General features: G+C 46.8%; 1 protein-coding gene across 2 annotated transcripts; it reads right to left on the bottom strand.

Moving 5' to 3' along the window:
* Positions 1-1,034: 1,034 nt before the first annotated feature.
* On the bottom strand, positions 1,035-14,651 carry DYRK2 (dual specificity tyrosine phosphorylation regulated kinase 2). Of its 2 annotated transcripts, none has more exons than XM_049627406.1 (3): positions 14,204-14,651; positions 13,447-13,595; positions 1,035-6,439 (listed from the first exon to the last, which is right to left on the bottom strand). In XM_049627406.1, exons 1-3 carry the CDS (start codon positions 14,250-14,252, stop codon positions 4,832-4,834), a joined length of 1,806 nt encoding a protein of 601 aa, XP_049483363.1. In that variant the 5' UTR covers positions 14,253-14,651; the 3' UTR covers positions 1,035-4,831. The 2 variants fall into 2 exon arrangements, with proteins under 2 accessions (XP_049483363.1, XP_049483364.1); XM_049627407.1 differs by lacking the exon at positions 14,204-14,651 and adding an exon at positions 9,863-9,912 and having other exon boundaries at positions 13,447-14,171.
* Between the last annotated feature and the right edge of the window lie 656 nt (positions 14,652-15,307).

Below are 15,307 nucleotides of genomic sequence, written 5' to 3'. Positions count from 1 at the left end.
TTAAATTTTTTTTTCTATAGATACTGAGTTTCTTGGTCAGTTGGTATTTTTTTCAATTGGTAAGAACTCTGATTAGCAAGAGAAGCAGTAATGGGCAATTATGGCATAGGATATGGTAAGCCTGAGTCTGGATTTGGGAATAGTGTCCCCTTGTTTTAGCAAATCCCACTTTTGAAGGAAGCCACACTAAGTAATTTTTTGGCTGCTGGTGGCAGGAGGGGTGTAAATAAAAATGTGCGGTAGTTCTTTCCACAAGAGGGAAATCTTTGTCTATATAATATCCCTACGTCTGACAAATTACTAGGGCATCTGCTCGCTGTCTTCTGGAAGCAAACTCTTGGCTTGGTATTAACCAAACCTGACAAATCATGAGCTAGGTGCTGTTTCCGACCAAGCCATGGAAGAACGAAGACACTAACACCCAAAATACATGAACCATAGAGACCACCAAGTAAAATAACTACAAAAGCATAAGCATTAAGAAGCACGTGGGGGAGCTGGTGAGAGCACATATGAAGAATTTGCCAGAACTTGCACACAGAAAAGAATAAAGACCAGTGGGGAATAATTTACAGACTCTGCTCCCACAACTTGTTACCTTGAAGATTTAAAAAAAAAAAAAAAGATATGAAATTCTAGCAGGATACAGAACCTGGCCGCAGAGGCCATATAAAGGAAAATTAACATAGAAACATTACAGGTGAAGGAATAGGGTATCCTGAGAAAAGCAAGAGTTGCCTGCTAAAACTTTATTCTTACTTAAGATTTGCAAACTTATACTGAACTAACAAAAAAAGCCAACTGTAGCTGACAACGTTTGCCTTCTAAACTCTCTCCAGGCCACCAGACCAAGAATATCACCAGAAAAAATCAGGAGTTAAATTATAGTTAGAAAAGGGGAGAAAAGTAAGGTAGGACATTAAATTTTTATTCTGAAATTATCTCTGGCCACGACAATAAAATGTAACAAATATTCACTGAACAGTCTTACTCCTGTCTTCAGCTGTACAATACATACAGTATCATAGAACTGGCCACTAGGATTAAAATCCACCAGAACATATTTCATGTTAAGTGGCGACAGCAGCATCTCACAGAAATGTTTACATACATATGTACACAGTCCACATTCAACCATTTTCACATATTTTCAGTACACACAGTTGCAGCATATTTCAGTCACGTGTCTAAGATGTTGCTCGATAAAAACCCAAGCCACTGCCTAGACAGAACTGTAGCAGTTGAGCTGAGTATAATTACAATTAATTTTATATATGTCCATAGCAGAGAGATGTACAAGCCCCTAAGGAACAGAGTTGACAAATACTTTTTTTTGAAATGCTACCACAGCATTATGTTGGGCGATATTAAAACCTTTACCAACCAAATCAGTTTTTTTTTTTTTAAAGTCTTCTGCTTACCAGAAATATTCTTGATGAGAAAAATTACAAAAATGAATGCTCTCTTTAAAATAATTCACACTTTGAAGATTCCAATATGGCCCAATGCTACTGATGCCTAAAGTGTTGCCTAACCTCCTGATGGAGTCCTTTAACACGACTCCAAACCACCCATTAAGTTTAAAAGTGGCTTAAGTGCCTTGCACCCAAATTGTAAAAATCCCTGGCCGTCCGTACTAGAGCCAGGCACATATAAAAGGAATGCACTTTGGTTCATACCAAATGCCCTGGGATTAATCACACTATAAAATTAAATGGTTTGAGGTAAATTTTTACAAATACAGTTGATTTTTGTCTAGTGTTACCATAACAAAAAAATATCATTTAAAAAATCAGTCTGATGTTAAGATACAACAAAGACCATCTTTAACCCCTTAAACATAGGAATTTCCTGTGTAACTAACCAAATGGTTACCTTTTTCAATGCCTGATGAGGATTCACGCCTTATGGTTTCTATTAAGGCCTGTAAGTAACTGGATATTTAAGACAGATGTATCTTTGCAGAGCTGGGTTCCATCCTTACTGCCGGGTATTCAAAGAGTTAAAGAGGCCAAAAAATGCATGCCCTACAACATGGCATTGAGAACAAAAGGCACATTGTTAACACTAAGGGCACAACTTCTCCTCTACTGTTGATCTGCACTGCCCTGCATCACGGTGCTGTTCCCCTGTCGTAGCAACGCACTTAAGAGGTGATGCGCACTGTGGAGGTGCCAGAAACGGAGCCAGATGAGACTGCAACCAAAGACAAGACACTGTGCTAGTCTGAAATCTGAAAACAGCTCAGACATCCCTAGACACTGGTAACCTGTGAGACCGAGGACTGTTTCCAAGCCAACTCCTAGTAGCCTATTAGAGCCCTTCATTTGTTTTAAAATCACAGAGATGCGACGTTTTTCTTTTTTTTTGATATAAATAAGCCAGAATTTTTTAAAAGCAGCCCTACCACTGAACACTGAACCTAGCGGCTCTTATGAATGAAGTAAATCTCACCGTATTTGGAGGGCAGGGGCATAGCACTGCCCATTATAGTTCGGCTTCAAAGTTTCCGGTTGCATTTGTGAATATCATCACAAATGCACTGTTGGCATCTTAAGTACCAGTTTTATGTGGTGGGGAAAAGACAAGCAGTACTAGTCCATTTATAAATTTTCACATGTACTTTATAGGGAAATTCCTATTAATGGCAGGCTCAGGTTCACGTAAACCTAAATGTGAAAATGAGGGTGGATATGGAAGAGGAGGAACTGCAAGGGAAAAACAGCCTTGATGTTTTTGTTTTAAAGAAGCTAACCATCACTCAGAGGCTTATGGTCTTACAAAGCCACCATACCAAGTCTTACACTTCTTATGCCTTTTAAGTCAAAATTTTAATAATAAATACACAATCTTTAAATTCTATAAGCCACTGATTGGGGGTATCGTCACATGAGCATCATTTAAAAAGCAACTTACTAACATATTATTGCACTTCCACAGATTACACAGAAATGTGTACAACAGGCTAAAGAATCTGACTAGGGGAAAGAAGCTATAATTTCTAAGTACAGAAGTACAAATTAATTTATCAGTGACACCCTTAAATAGTAAAGCAAATATCAACATCACTATCTTATTAATAAGCTAATCTTATTACTGTTTTTTGGCAAATATCTGTAATATTTCCTGAGCGTTTTCTCCATCAAACGACAAAGCCTCAAGATAAGAGTTTTGTTCAAAACTACTTTCTTTTTTCTTTTTTCCTAAGTAAGAGAAACTGTAGGACTAATATTAAAAGAACTTAACCGGAAACTTTCCTGGCCTCGCTGGGGACCATGCTTTAAGTACTTGTAAATCAATTTACAGGCAATACAATAATATCTGTGCATATAAAAGAGTATTTATCCTAATTTATACTACCCAAAACCTATTGTCCAAACAGGCAAAAAAATCTTTCTATATTAAATTGCACATACTAAAAAATTTCTTCCACGTGCCTTGAAATTGATAAATATCACTGCTCATACATTAGTGATAAAATACTTAATTTTTCACTTTGAAAATAATTATTATTCAGAGACGAAAATATTCTTTTACCTCTCAGTTAACTTTTCCAGGTAAAGTGTCATTCCCACAAATACAGTCAGTGCAATCCAAAAGAAAGTAAAATAGAGGAATGCGATCTGTGATTTTCCTAATGATGCAAGTAAGTCAAACCATTTAACTTGAGATTGAACTTTTCCTCCTTTAACTACGTTGTTTAAATTGACCTCACTGAAAAGTCACGATGACTTCTGTTCAGCAAGAGGATTTTCAAGCATCTTTCTTTTTAAAGAAAGAGTTGATGCTTTCCCAGGCGAAGAGAACCTTACAGTGGCACCTGAAAAGTGTGAACTCACTCTAACTTGCTAAACCTTCTTTGGAACTATGGAAATCCCCACCTTAAGTAGCTAGGCTGCTGTTCTTTTTTAAACTGGGATATGAAAACAATGGTCATAATCACAGCTGAAATGTCTCTCTTCTGTATTAACAGTCTGGGATATATATGTGAAGGAAGGAAAAAAAAAAACTAAATGCAAGCAACAGATGTGTAGTGAAAGAGGAACAGAGAGGAGAAAAGCAAAGAGGAGGAACAGTTTATGGAATACATTTTTGTATTTAGGTGCAAAACCAATTCCGTACTATGAGGCTTCTTTACAAACAGGTCGCTGATCATATTAGAAAATTTGGAGGAACACACACGTTTCCATTTATCCACCCAGGTCTGCTTGGCCAGCTTTTAGAAAGTCAGAATGCTAAGTGGGCATGTCAACTTGGGGACTTTGTGTTTGTCTGACCACTAGTTTAGGAAAAAATTCTCTGAGGTCAGTTCTGCTCATTAATCATTTTTGTCCTGGCCATTCTTCTCCCACCCTCACTACCACCCACGTCACTTATGGGAAACGGAAGCAGGACGTGCTACACCTGTGCGTGAACCAGGAGCATGGCGAGGGAAGGGGGGCCTTCCGGGGGCAACTGCCTGGGGGAGAATATACTATGAACCATAGAAACAGTGAATGTCTTTGACACCAATCTGTAAATGCGCAGCAGTCACGAAGTAATCAATGGCCTGCCACTGATGTTTATTACTCTGCCACACTAAATACAGTAAGGCTCATCATACTTTTAGAACACAAAAACAGTTTCAGGAAGTATAAAAACTTAAAGCATTGTCCCCATGTATTTTATAAAAACAAAATGAACAACTTTCTTACGTTAAAATAAGTGCTGAAAAGATACAAATGAGTTGAGTTATTGAGCAAATAAAAACAGGTCTGAGCTACTCCTTTTCAACCCAGTAAGGCTCAGCAACGTCGTATCTTTCAGATTACCCAGCATCAGGGGACTCAGCTCAGCTAACCAGTTTTGGCAACACTGTCCTCTGCTGAATATTCCCATTGGCATCTGTCATCTGTGCCAAATTAGTCCTCAGTTTGGAAGCTGAGCTGGAAGGTGGAGGTAACTTGGAAATGGATGTGATAGCACCAGTGCTCTCGGTTATCCTTTTCACTGACGTCTTCTCCCCGGTGGGAGGCTTTGGCAACCGCCGCCTCAGCCAGGGATGCCGTAAAGCCTGGCCAGGGGTCATGCGAACCGCAGGATCCCATTCTAAACACTGTTTCAAGAAGTCAAGGAAAAGGGGATCGTCACACCCCTTCAGTGCATTCCCCCACTCTCTGCTCTCCGGTGGGCCCCTCAGTTTCCCCCTCCTGGAACGGCCTCCATTGAGAACCACAGAGCCATCTGAGAGTGTCGTGACAGTGCAGTAACGGGGATAACCCTTGGAGCTCACAAAATTTTTGGCTCGTTTGGACGCATCCAGCAGTTTCTGGGAGGGCATGCCCAACAGTTCAATCATACAAGCCAGCTGGTCCCCTTCATCTTCCCCAGGCAAGAGGGGGTAACCGGTCAGGAGCTCTGCTAAAATGCAACCCAGGCTCCACATATCGATGGGCATGCCGTATCTGGCGCCAAGGATCACTTCCGGAGCCCGGTAAAAACGGGACTGAATGTACGTGTAGACGCGCTGATGCTCATAACAACTGGAGCCAAAATCGATCACTTTAATACCACTTCTACCCTGCTGCTTTAATAAAATGTTCTCGGGCTTAAGGTCACAGTGAATTATTCTGTTTTTGTGCAAAGCATCCAAGCACTGCAGAATCGAGTGGGCAAACTTGCGAACCAAAGGCAGGCTGAAGCCCTGGAACTTATTCTTCTTGATGAGCTCATAGAGGTTCATGCTCAGCAGCTCGAACGTCATGCAGATGTGGTTTCGGAAGGTGAAATTCTCCAGCATGTGGATGACATTCATGGTGTTGTCCTTGTCCTGCTTCCGCAGGTGTTCCAGGATCCGAATCTCCTCTGCTGCCTGCCGGTGGAAACGCTTCTCGTTCCGCACCATCTTCAGGGCCACATGCTGGTGGACTTTGTGGTCATAGGCCTTGACCACCTGCCCAAAGCTTCCCTTCCCAATGACCTTGAGGACCTCGTACCTGTAAGCCACGTGATCGTGGGGCACCTGCACGTATGATCCCTGGTCATCATCATAGCCACCATTGTTGGGCCCACCTGTCATGCCCTGGCGCTTCTTTGCGTTTGGACCCAAGAAGTATATTTCAGGGTAGCTGAAAATCTCGTGGTGTTCAAAGGTGGTTAGTTTTTGCATGTATTGCTTCATTGCTTGTTCGGGTGTCATGGGGGTGGCTTTCACCTTCCCCATGCCTTCCATAGACTTCAGAGAGGTGGAGCTCCCCTGCCGCCTATGGATGCTCTCCAGCTGCCGCTCCGGCACTACCGGCAAGCCCGTCTTACCCACTGTCGTAAGCCCGTTTGGTTGTGTCGTGAGCACTGTCCGCTTGTTACTATTATCCTCAAACAGCTGCTGAACCTGGATCTGTCCGTGGCTGTGGCTGCCGACATGTAAGTGATCGTTCATTGTGTGCTTACTGCCGCCAATCTGGAATTCAGAAAGCAAACGTGAATACAACGGAAGAGGTCTGTCTGTTCGAATGGTGTATTTTTTAAGTCAGCCCCCACCCCACCTTTACAGTCCAAATCAGGTTCGCTAAATGGAAAGAGCTGTACGCCCAGGAGGGACCTCATGAACACCCCGACAGGGAGAGTGGATATGGTGCTGACAGGCTCTGATTAAATAAAGGAAAAAGACTAGTAGACTTGGGAAGGCTACGAAACTTGGGATCCTGAAAAAAGGGACCCCATAAATGCCACACCTACCACACCCCGGATCTTTACAGTAGGTTCCCTGTGGAGGCAGAGGCATCTGTCTTGTTCATTGGTCTACACCTAACACTTAGCACAGGGCCCGGCACACCCCAGGTGTTCCACTCAGCCCGTAGGTAAAATGAAACGGGATACAGAAAAAGCTGGAACATGTCATCTTTGTGCTGGCTCCACCTCCTCCAGATCACAGCCCCTTTCACACTTCATTTATTCTCTATTACCACGAGGGCAGAGACCATGGCTGTCTTGTTCACTACTCTCTCCAATGTCTAGCTAGTTCGATTCTGAAAACACTAGTGTCTTCCATTCTTGGTCTTCTCCACTACTTGGAAAACCGACTACACCTAGGAAGATGTATGATCCACTGACAAAAAAAATGTGCACTTTTAGGCTTGAAAGATTCCCATGTGGATATGCATTGTAGAATCTTGTAAACTCCTAATCTATTTTTAAAAAACTTCTGGGCTTCATAGACTGTGATGACCATTTAAGGCCATTCGGCCCAACAAACCAACCACCACAGTTTGGGGCCTTCCTTTGGTCAATGGCTCCACTCTCTTAACAGTGTATTTCTGTGGGCTGCTGGGATACTCAGCTTTCCAACAAGGAACACAAAGTAGCGACTTCTATTTCAGGCACACATACCATCCCTGAACATTCTTGTCTAAACAAAACTGATGGTGCAAGCCAAGGGGCCCCCAGTCTTCTACCAAGAATCTGCTTGGGATTTCCTTCAAGTATTATTATTGCAAAGATGTGAGGGGTGGGAGAGCACTAGCAGCCAGGATCCCCTCGGTTAGCAATTCTTCCCAGCCTCAGGCAACCACCCAGAAGTCTTAATGCATCCTGCTTAGTGATTTTTGTGTAAATCTTAAAGATCAATTTGTCATTCACAACCCATCTCATTCACTCAACCGGTATTAGCTAAGGTCTAGGCACAGAAGTGGCAGAGTCCCTGCCCTTTAGGAGCTTATAATCCGTTAGCTGAAATCACTTGCCAACAGTATTTTTTCTGTTAGTTTCTTTCTGAATCCTACCTTTTGGGCTCTATATACTACCAAAGAATAAAAACAGTCTGTATAGGTAACACAGCAATTCAAAAAATGGCTCGGAATCACCCAGATTATAAACTTGAAATTTCAAGTCCTTCTTAGCAGCCGACCAAGACCTTTGAATTTTCTTTAACTGACATGTAGCCTGCACAGTGACTATATAAGGAGTGGGCTTTCTCTCGGCTTGCTTCTAATAAAACAGAGTAGAATACTGTATAGTACCTGGGCCTGTCTGAAGTGTGATTTCCTAGATTGAGAGATTTTACTACTCAGGCCAATTTTTTGAAGACTTCTCATCAAACCCTTTTATTAAAGTCATTGATGATATTTCATGCTAAGTGATCTTTTGTCGGGTAGCTGGACAGGTTATTTTACACCCATTCTATGCCAAAAGCAGAACAGTCCATAAAAATGAATTAGGAACTCTTGAGTATATAGAAAAGTAGTACAGGCCTGTCCACAGCTTTCGTTCCCAAGTCCTACTCTCTGCACCCCTCCTCCCCACTGTGATCTTTCAAGCACCAGGAAATAGAAAGATCTGAAATTTGAAATACCTCTCTTCTAGAGAACCATTCTCTTCAGGGCGGGAAAGAGTGATTCAGAAGAAAAACCCCGCTACAAAAAGCATGAGGCTTCACTAGGGACAAAATTAACCTTGAGGCTTTAGGAACTCCTACAAGATAGCAACGCAAAGCATCTTGAGCATCAGAAATTCACTCCAATTTTTCCAACAGCAATCTTAATGTTTTGCACAATTAAAATACAATCACACAAATTTAATTACTAGAGCCAAAGAGGGCTCGGCAATTAACTATCAACCTCTGTCTCTCAGACAGACTGCCTTCTCTCGGTCTTCTCAGCTGTCTCAACTGTTAGCTCACTTACCCTTGGATGGGTTCAGGGGTTCCTCAGCATTCCAGCCTCAACTCCCCTGGCCTCTTAATTCCCCTGATTCTCCCTAGTTGATCCTGACCACAGCCAGGGCTTCAGCAAGCACCCAAGGACTGACGAGTTCACAGCTCCACTTCCAGCTCAGGCCTGCTTGATCTGGTCTCCTGAGCCCAGGACCCTTGTGTCCAAGGACAGATCAGCCGCCTTCCCCACAGGCAGTTCAAACTGAACTCATGATTTTCCTTCCAAAACTGTTTCCTCCTCCCATACCCTCAATGTCTGATAAACAAAAGGCTTCTCTTCCACATAGTCACTCAAGCTTGAACATCTGGAAATCCTTCTGAGCGTCTCCCTCACCTTCTGAGTCCCCAGTAAGCGTTGCTGTCTCTCTATCCTACTCCCTCTCCGCTGACCGGGCCTCACCGCCCACCCACTCCTGAGGTCTTTCACTGGGACAACCCAAGCAGACTCCTCACATGGCCCTGTGCTTCTCAGTCTAGAATTCCTCAAATCACCTTCTCCAAAGTAGAGAGTTGTCATTGTAAAGTGTCGATCTGACACTGACCTCCCTCCCTTTTGCTCAAGGCCCACATCTGCACCCCATTTCCACAGTTAACCCAAGAATTTACAGGCCAGGACACCAGGTTCTAAAATGTAGCACATAAATGTCCTCAGTCCTTCCTTCCAATGTCATCTACCACTGTTACAATCCTGAGAGTAACAAAGCTGGGTTCCCCAAGACCTGTGGAAACACCATGTCCTCTTATGCTCCTCTGCTTTTGGTGAGGTCATGTTTCACAATGGTTACAAGTCGAGGCCTATTCAATTAAACACACGGGGGATGAAGCCTAGCTCTGTCACTTACTAGAAGTGCGACCTTGGGCAATTCATCTCTCGGAACCTCAGCAGGCTTGTCTGTAAAAAGGCAACAGAGCTCCTCATCAGAGCTATAGGATTAAATACGTTACATAAAATGTATAAAGTGCTTAGTAAAGAAGAGCTGTTATCATCCTTCCCAAAGGCTGCTTGGAATCTCCTTCCTCACTATGTCTCCATGGCAAACTCCCACTCAGCCTTCAGGGTCCAGTTCAACTCTCACCTCTTCTGTGAAACTTCCCCTTTCCATGCTCTCTTTCAGACCACTGTTAACACCTATTTCATCTTATTGTAAGTGTTTTAACACCTAATGTACCCACCTGGCTGTGAGCAATTCCAGGGCAGGGTCACCTCTTATCTTTGTAAGTCCCTATTAACATAAACCCAGACATACAGTAAGCACTCGGTAAGTATCTGTTGAATGGAAGAACACAGGTCAATAAATCCTTGTTAACTGATACCTCTCTGAATTGTAATTTGGGAACTACTCTTGTACCTTCAGAAGAACACAGGAAGTTAATGCCCAGGGAATTAGGGATGTCCCTAGCGATCCAAGTCACAAGACATTAGGTTAGGCTCACAGTGCATCAGCAGAGACTTAAAGGCAAATGATAGCCAGTTAAAAGGTACCTGTAGCAGGTCAGTTAAACGCCTAAAAGCAATGTGTGGAATCTTAACAACTTTCCAGCATTAAGGAGATTCTGTTGAGAGGCTATAGAAAAGAAGGTCTTTGATCTCAAATACTGTAGGACTCGAAAATCACAATGAAACTCAGAAGCGCAATTAACTGATTTATTAAAAACAAAAGGTGGGGGGAGCTTTAGAGGAGCCACGGTATTTCCAGAACACATATGCCAGGCCTACATAACCGTAAGAATATTAAAACCCCCTTACTCTCAGCCTCTTGAGGTCTGAGAACGTGGCTTATTCCTGTTTGCCACTGCTCATCTAGCATGGTTGTCACATTTAAAAATATACACAGAGCGAATGCAATTGTTAGATATGTACAACGTAGGGGTTAAAACAGAGACCTACAAAAGCCTTCTCTGACCATGAAATAGTTCAGTATTAAAAATTATATAAGAACAATAGTCTAACCAGCTTAATCTCTTCCAATAATAAAGTAGAAAATAGGAGACTGTGTTAACATTTTGGAGCATTTGAAAACTTCCCTGAGGTCATCTTAGAAATGCTGTACAGTGTTATGGGAACAGAATTGAGTGCAAAAAGGTTGGAATTTTGGCTCCTCCTCAAACACAGAGAGCCTGTGTGGCTCTGAGTCAAATATCTACTTTTTCTTCTTCAAAATATTACTATTTTTTAAAATGAGAATACTCATTCTTCTTTTTTTAATCCCAATTATTTTATAAAGGTAAAGCTGGTAACTAGAGACTGCTGTAAACATTAGAACAGTTATGAAAGTGATATAATACTAATATTTGGGAATTAGGAAAAGTATATCATTATTTCCAATACAACATCAAAAGAAAAAAAAAACTTAATAGGAATCCACACAGTGACTAGGTACACTATTCAGACAAACAGAAATAAACAGAACAACTACATATACAATAATATATCCATGGAGACAGGGAACAAAAGGGCAGTGGACTAAATAAATTCCAAAGTTCATACTCTTTATAATCATATATTTACCCTCCTGTATATACTTTACAAGCGGAAATATGGACAAGCTCCTGTGACAAGATCATTTTTCTCTCCTTAATATCCTTTTCCCCCTTATTCTAAACCCAAGTGTAATTGCTGTGGAAGAAACAACTAAAAACTTACAAGCACCTGAAAGACACATGGGACTATGGCTCTGCAAAAGTTCCTGCATTTGTAGTGAAATGAACACAACTTTCTAGAAGTGATGTCAAGCAAGAGGTAGAAGCTAGGCTCAGGAAGGCCTGGCTTTAGCTCCAGCCTTGATAGGAACTGCCTAGGGAATCTTGACCAAACCAGTTAACCTGTCAGACTGTTTCCTCATCTGTAAAATGAAGGAGTAGAACCAGAAAAATACTGTGTTGTTTTTTTAAAAAACTTTCCTTTTCTACAAAATCTGCAATGTTGTGCAAATAAAATCAAAACTAAACCACAATCAAAATCTAACTTTACACTTTCAAAACCAAGTTTCCAACGATCAATAATAGCACGGGAATTTTAACTGGAAGTTTAAAACAGGTAAATCAGCCAGATACCACAGCAAAACACAAGCATCCATTACTGGGAGTCCTGAGAAGGAACCTCACATTTTTTCATCTCTGGTGCGCCACGGCCTGTTCCTGCAGTGGACACCTTTTGTTTTCTCTAATCTGATTACATATTTCTATTGGAAAAAGGCTCTGATCTAAGAAAGCCCACTCTTGGAATCCAGATGAAAACCTAGTACTTCCTTCCCAGGTCACATCAGGTCACGTGATTACACCCACCCATGGAAAAAAGTGGATGCTGTATTTTAAAATTCTCAGATGATTCCAAACCAAACAAACAAACAAACCCAAACCCCTAAAACTAATGGCAATTCTCAACTAAAATGTCACCATAACAGGAACGTTCAACCATAAGGTATCAACCAGCCTACTGACAAATTCTCTTCCACCATCAACAGTGCAACACAGATCAGTTAACTTCTGTGTAATGAATTCTCAGCGCCTGGTCACATGTTTGGGGGGGGGGGGTAGGGGAGGGAGAAGGAAGAGAGAGAAGGGAGGGAGGGAGAGAATGAATATCTAACAGAAGGGTTTCCTATAAAACTTGTACCCATCTGTCCAGGTCTAAGGGTATAGATACCCCACTGGAGCCATCCTCTCACAAAGTCTCCTCTAATAAAGAAGTTTCCCCATAACACATGACCCTCAGAGCTGCATCTCTGTAGGCTGGAAATGGTCTTTTCCTACAAGAACTCAACTTTCGCTAGGCAAATGAAGCCATATCCCTACCAAGCATCCCTCACATTGAACCACCTTAGGCCATTCCTATGGAGGATCCAATCGGAAATAAGACCTGGGAAACCGTCAGCTCCTCCAGAAGTGCACACCTTCTCTAAGCTGGCAGTCACCTTCCAAGGGCGATCTCTGGGAGCTGAGAAAAGGTACATGCTGAAGTCAAATCCAGTTTGCCAATCTGCAGCCACTAGTCCCAACATGGGCTGTCCCCTCCCTCTCCACCCACAGAGGGACCTCAGCACCTGCCGGGTGCCCTTCCCTTCTCACTTCCAAAGCAAAGCCAGCTCTTTCCTTTTGAATAATATCCAAATGCAGAATCCTACAGGGGTGGCTGGTTGTTTTGACTGCTGCTGTGGCTCTTATTTTTGTTAATGTTAATTACAATTTCTGTTGTGCTCAAACCTGTAGCACTCATAAAACATGCTTCCACACGCGGGGGACAATTGGCGGTGCTCCCTGCTGGCTGGAGCCAGGCCTGGGAGGCTCTTTGGGGGATCGATTTTCCGGGCAGGACAGCCTGACTGTCCCCTAACACATATCTGTTCTATAAATACCCACTACCCAGTGGTTGGGGGGAGGGGAGGGGCTGGGGGATGTTTACCCGGTCAGGGAAAGGAGCTCTGGAAAGCAACGACGAAAAAGGAGGGAAAAAAGAAGGAAAGAAAGCACCAAGGAGGAAGTTCCGAGGAAGAGGAGCGCAGGGGTGGGCGGGCTTCGGAGGGGAAGTGAGGGGCCCACGCCACGAATCTTCCTTTGTGGCTGCAGCTCTCGGTTCGCCCAAGTTGCATAGGGTGGCGTCCAGAAGAGGCCACTAGCCAGGGGCGTGGAGATACTCGCACTTCGACCTCTCTTCTCCCGGCGTCAGAACCCCACAAGTCCGGGTGTTTATGCCCCGGGCCCCTCCCGCACCCCTGCGCCCCCCCCCCCCCGCGGCCTCCCGCGGGGCTGGGTCTCACCGTGTGGGCTGCGGCGGCCGCGTTGCTGGCCCGGAGAGGCGGCAGGGCGATCGGGGAGGGCGGGCCGGTCCCCACTCCGCTCCGGGGAGCCCCCGCACCAAGCCCCGGGGAAGCCTGAAGCTGACGAACGGCGCTGTCCCCTCCTCTGCCTGGGAGCCACGCACGGGAGGAGACAAAAGAGGGTCAGGGGGGAGAAAGTCACCCAGAACCCGTCGCCCCGCCCCACCCCTCTGGGTAGCGAGCCCCGCTCTCCCTGAGAGACGGGACGGTAAAAACGGGCGTCCGGGGAAATGAAAGGGCGCCCGGGTCACGGATCCCCGGCGCGCACCCCCGGGCGGGGCTCGGGCAGCTGCAAAGTTAAGTCGGGCGCCGGCGCTCGAGTTCGCGACCCCGCGGCGGGGCCGGGCTGGGCCGGGGCCGGGCGGCCCACGTTGCAAGCGGCCACAGGCCGGGAAAGGGGTTGGACCGCCGACAAGGGCGCGACGGCCTCGCCGGGCCCCGGGCGGGGGCAGGCCCCGGACGGCCCTCGCCGGCCGGGTCGGAGGGCTCCACTCGGAGGAGCCCCGGGGCCGGGGTGCAACAATGAGCGGAGCCGAGGCGAGGGCGCGCCGTCCGCCCCGGGGCCCCGCCACCGCGCAGACTTTGTTCGAGGTCCCGCAGGCAGCGGGCGCCCGCGCCACGAGGGCTGGACCCGGGGCGCGCGGGGTGCCGCCGGGGGCGGGCGCCGGGGGCGGCGTGGCGGCCAGGCCCTCCTTACCGGTCGGGTAGGCGGCGGGAGCGGCGGCCGAAGGTTTCCTGGTTAACATGGCCGCTGGAGAAGAAAATGCATTTCAGGGCTGCCGTCTCCGCCGCCGCCGCCCGTCCTGCTGTTACTTCTCGCGGCCGCCGCCGCCTCCGGGTCGCCCCTCTCGCGGGTCTCCGGCGCTTCCTCGCCGCCTCGCGTCAGCTACAGCCAGACACACACAGTCCGCTGCATCCCCGCGGCCCGGGCCCGCCGCCGCGAGTCCCCCGCTCTCCTCCTCGCCGCCGCCGCCGCCGCCGTCCTCCTCTTCCTCGGGCGGCTGCAGCACCCCCCGGCCCGTGCACATGCCTCGCCCTCCCCTGCGCGCCGCTGGCCTCCCCGAGTCCCTCACATAGGGCGCGGGGGAGCGGGCTGCGCCGCCAGGACCGTCTCGCTCGGGAGCCTCCTCCCGGGCTCGCGCGCGCGCGCCCCCGCGCACACTCGCACTGGCGCCCGCGCGCGGCGCGGCCCGGGAGGGCAGCCCCGCCCCCGCTCCCCTCCGCCGCGGGTGCAGGCCCCGCCCCCGGGCTCCCCCCCGGCTTAGCCACACACGCTCACGTACACCCCACCCCCACCCAGCCACCCTCCGGAGTCCCTACCCCACCCAGTCATCTGCATAGCCACCCCTCCACTCCCCGGAAAAGTCTGCAGTCTCCGCTCGGCCTCCGCCTCCCCCTCCGGCCATCTGCGCGGCTCCCCTCGGCTCCCCTCGGCCCCGCTCGGCTCCCCTCCCAACGACCTTTTCCCCTCCGCGGCCTCCAGCCCCTGCAGCACCCCGCCTTTTTCCCCCCAGCGCAACCTACCACTGCTTCCCTCCACCGAAATCTCTGCAGAGACCCCTCCCCTTCCACGAGCGCCCCGAAACACATGCATTTGCAGCTTTCTGAACCCAATGGCTGCTCATAGACAATACTGTCCCCCCCTTCCTGGTCCCAGTGGCTTAACCACCCCGTCTCCCCATTTTGTCATGTAAAAAACTTAGTTGTGCGAGGGTCACCTCGGTAAGTCAAGCCCGAAGGAGGGCCGCAGCTTAGCTTGGTGAACCCCCGAGCGTGGGCGAGGGAGGGGGCTGCCCTCCCA

The sequence above is a fragment of the Panthera uncia genome, chromosome B4 (assembly GCF_023721935.1).
Source record: "Panthera uncia isolate 11264 chromosome B4, Puncia_PCG_1.0, whole genome shotgun sequence".
Classification (NCBI taxonomy): Eukaryota; Metazoa; Chordata; class Mammalia; order Carnivora; family Felidae; genus Panthera; species Panthera uncia.
Note: the sequence above shows the minus strand (reverse complement) of the source record. Positions and strands in the feature narration are given on the sequence as shown.

Coding starts and splice junctions, on each gene's coding strand:
- DYRK2 (XM_049627406.1), bottom strand. CDS start 14,252: ATGTTAACCAGGAAACCTTCGGCCGCCGCTCCCGCCGCCTACCCGACC. Junction 13,596..14,203: donor TCCCGCCGCCTACCCGACCG/GTAAGGAGGGCC, acceptor CGTGGCTCCCAG/GCAGAGGAGGGGACAGCGCC. Junction 6,440..13,446: donor CGGCCGCCGCAGCCCACACG/GTGAGACCCAGC, acceptor TCTGAATTCCAG/ATTGGCGGCAGTAAGCACAC.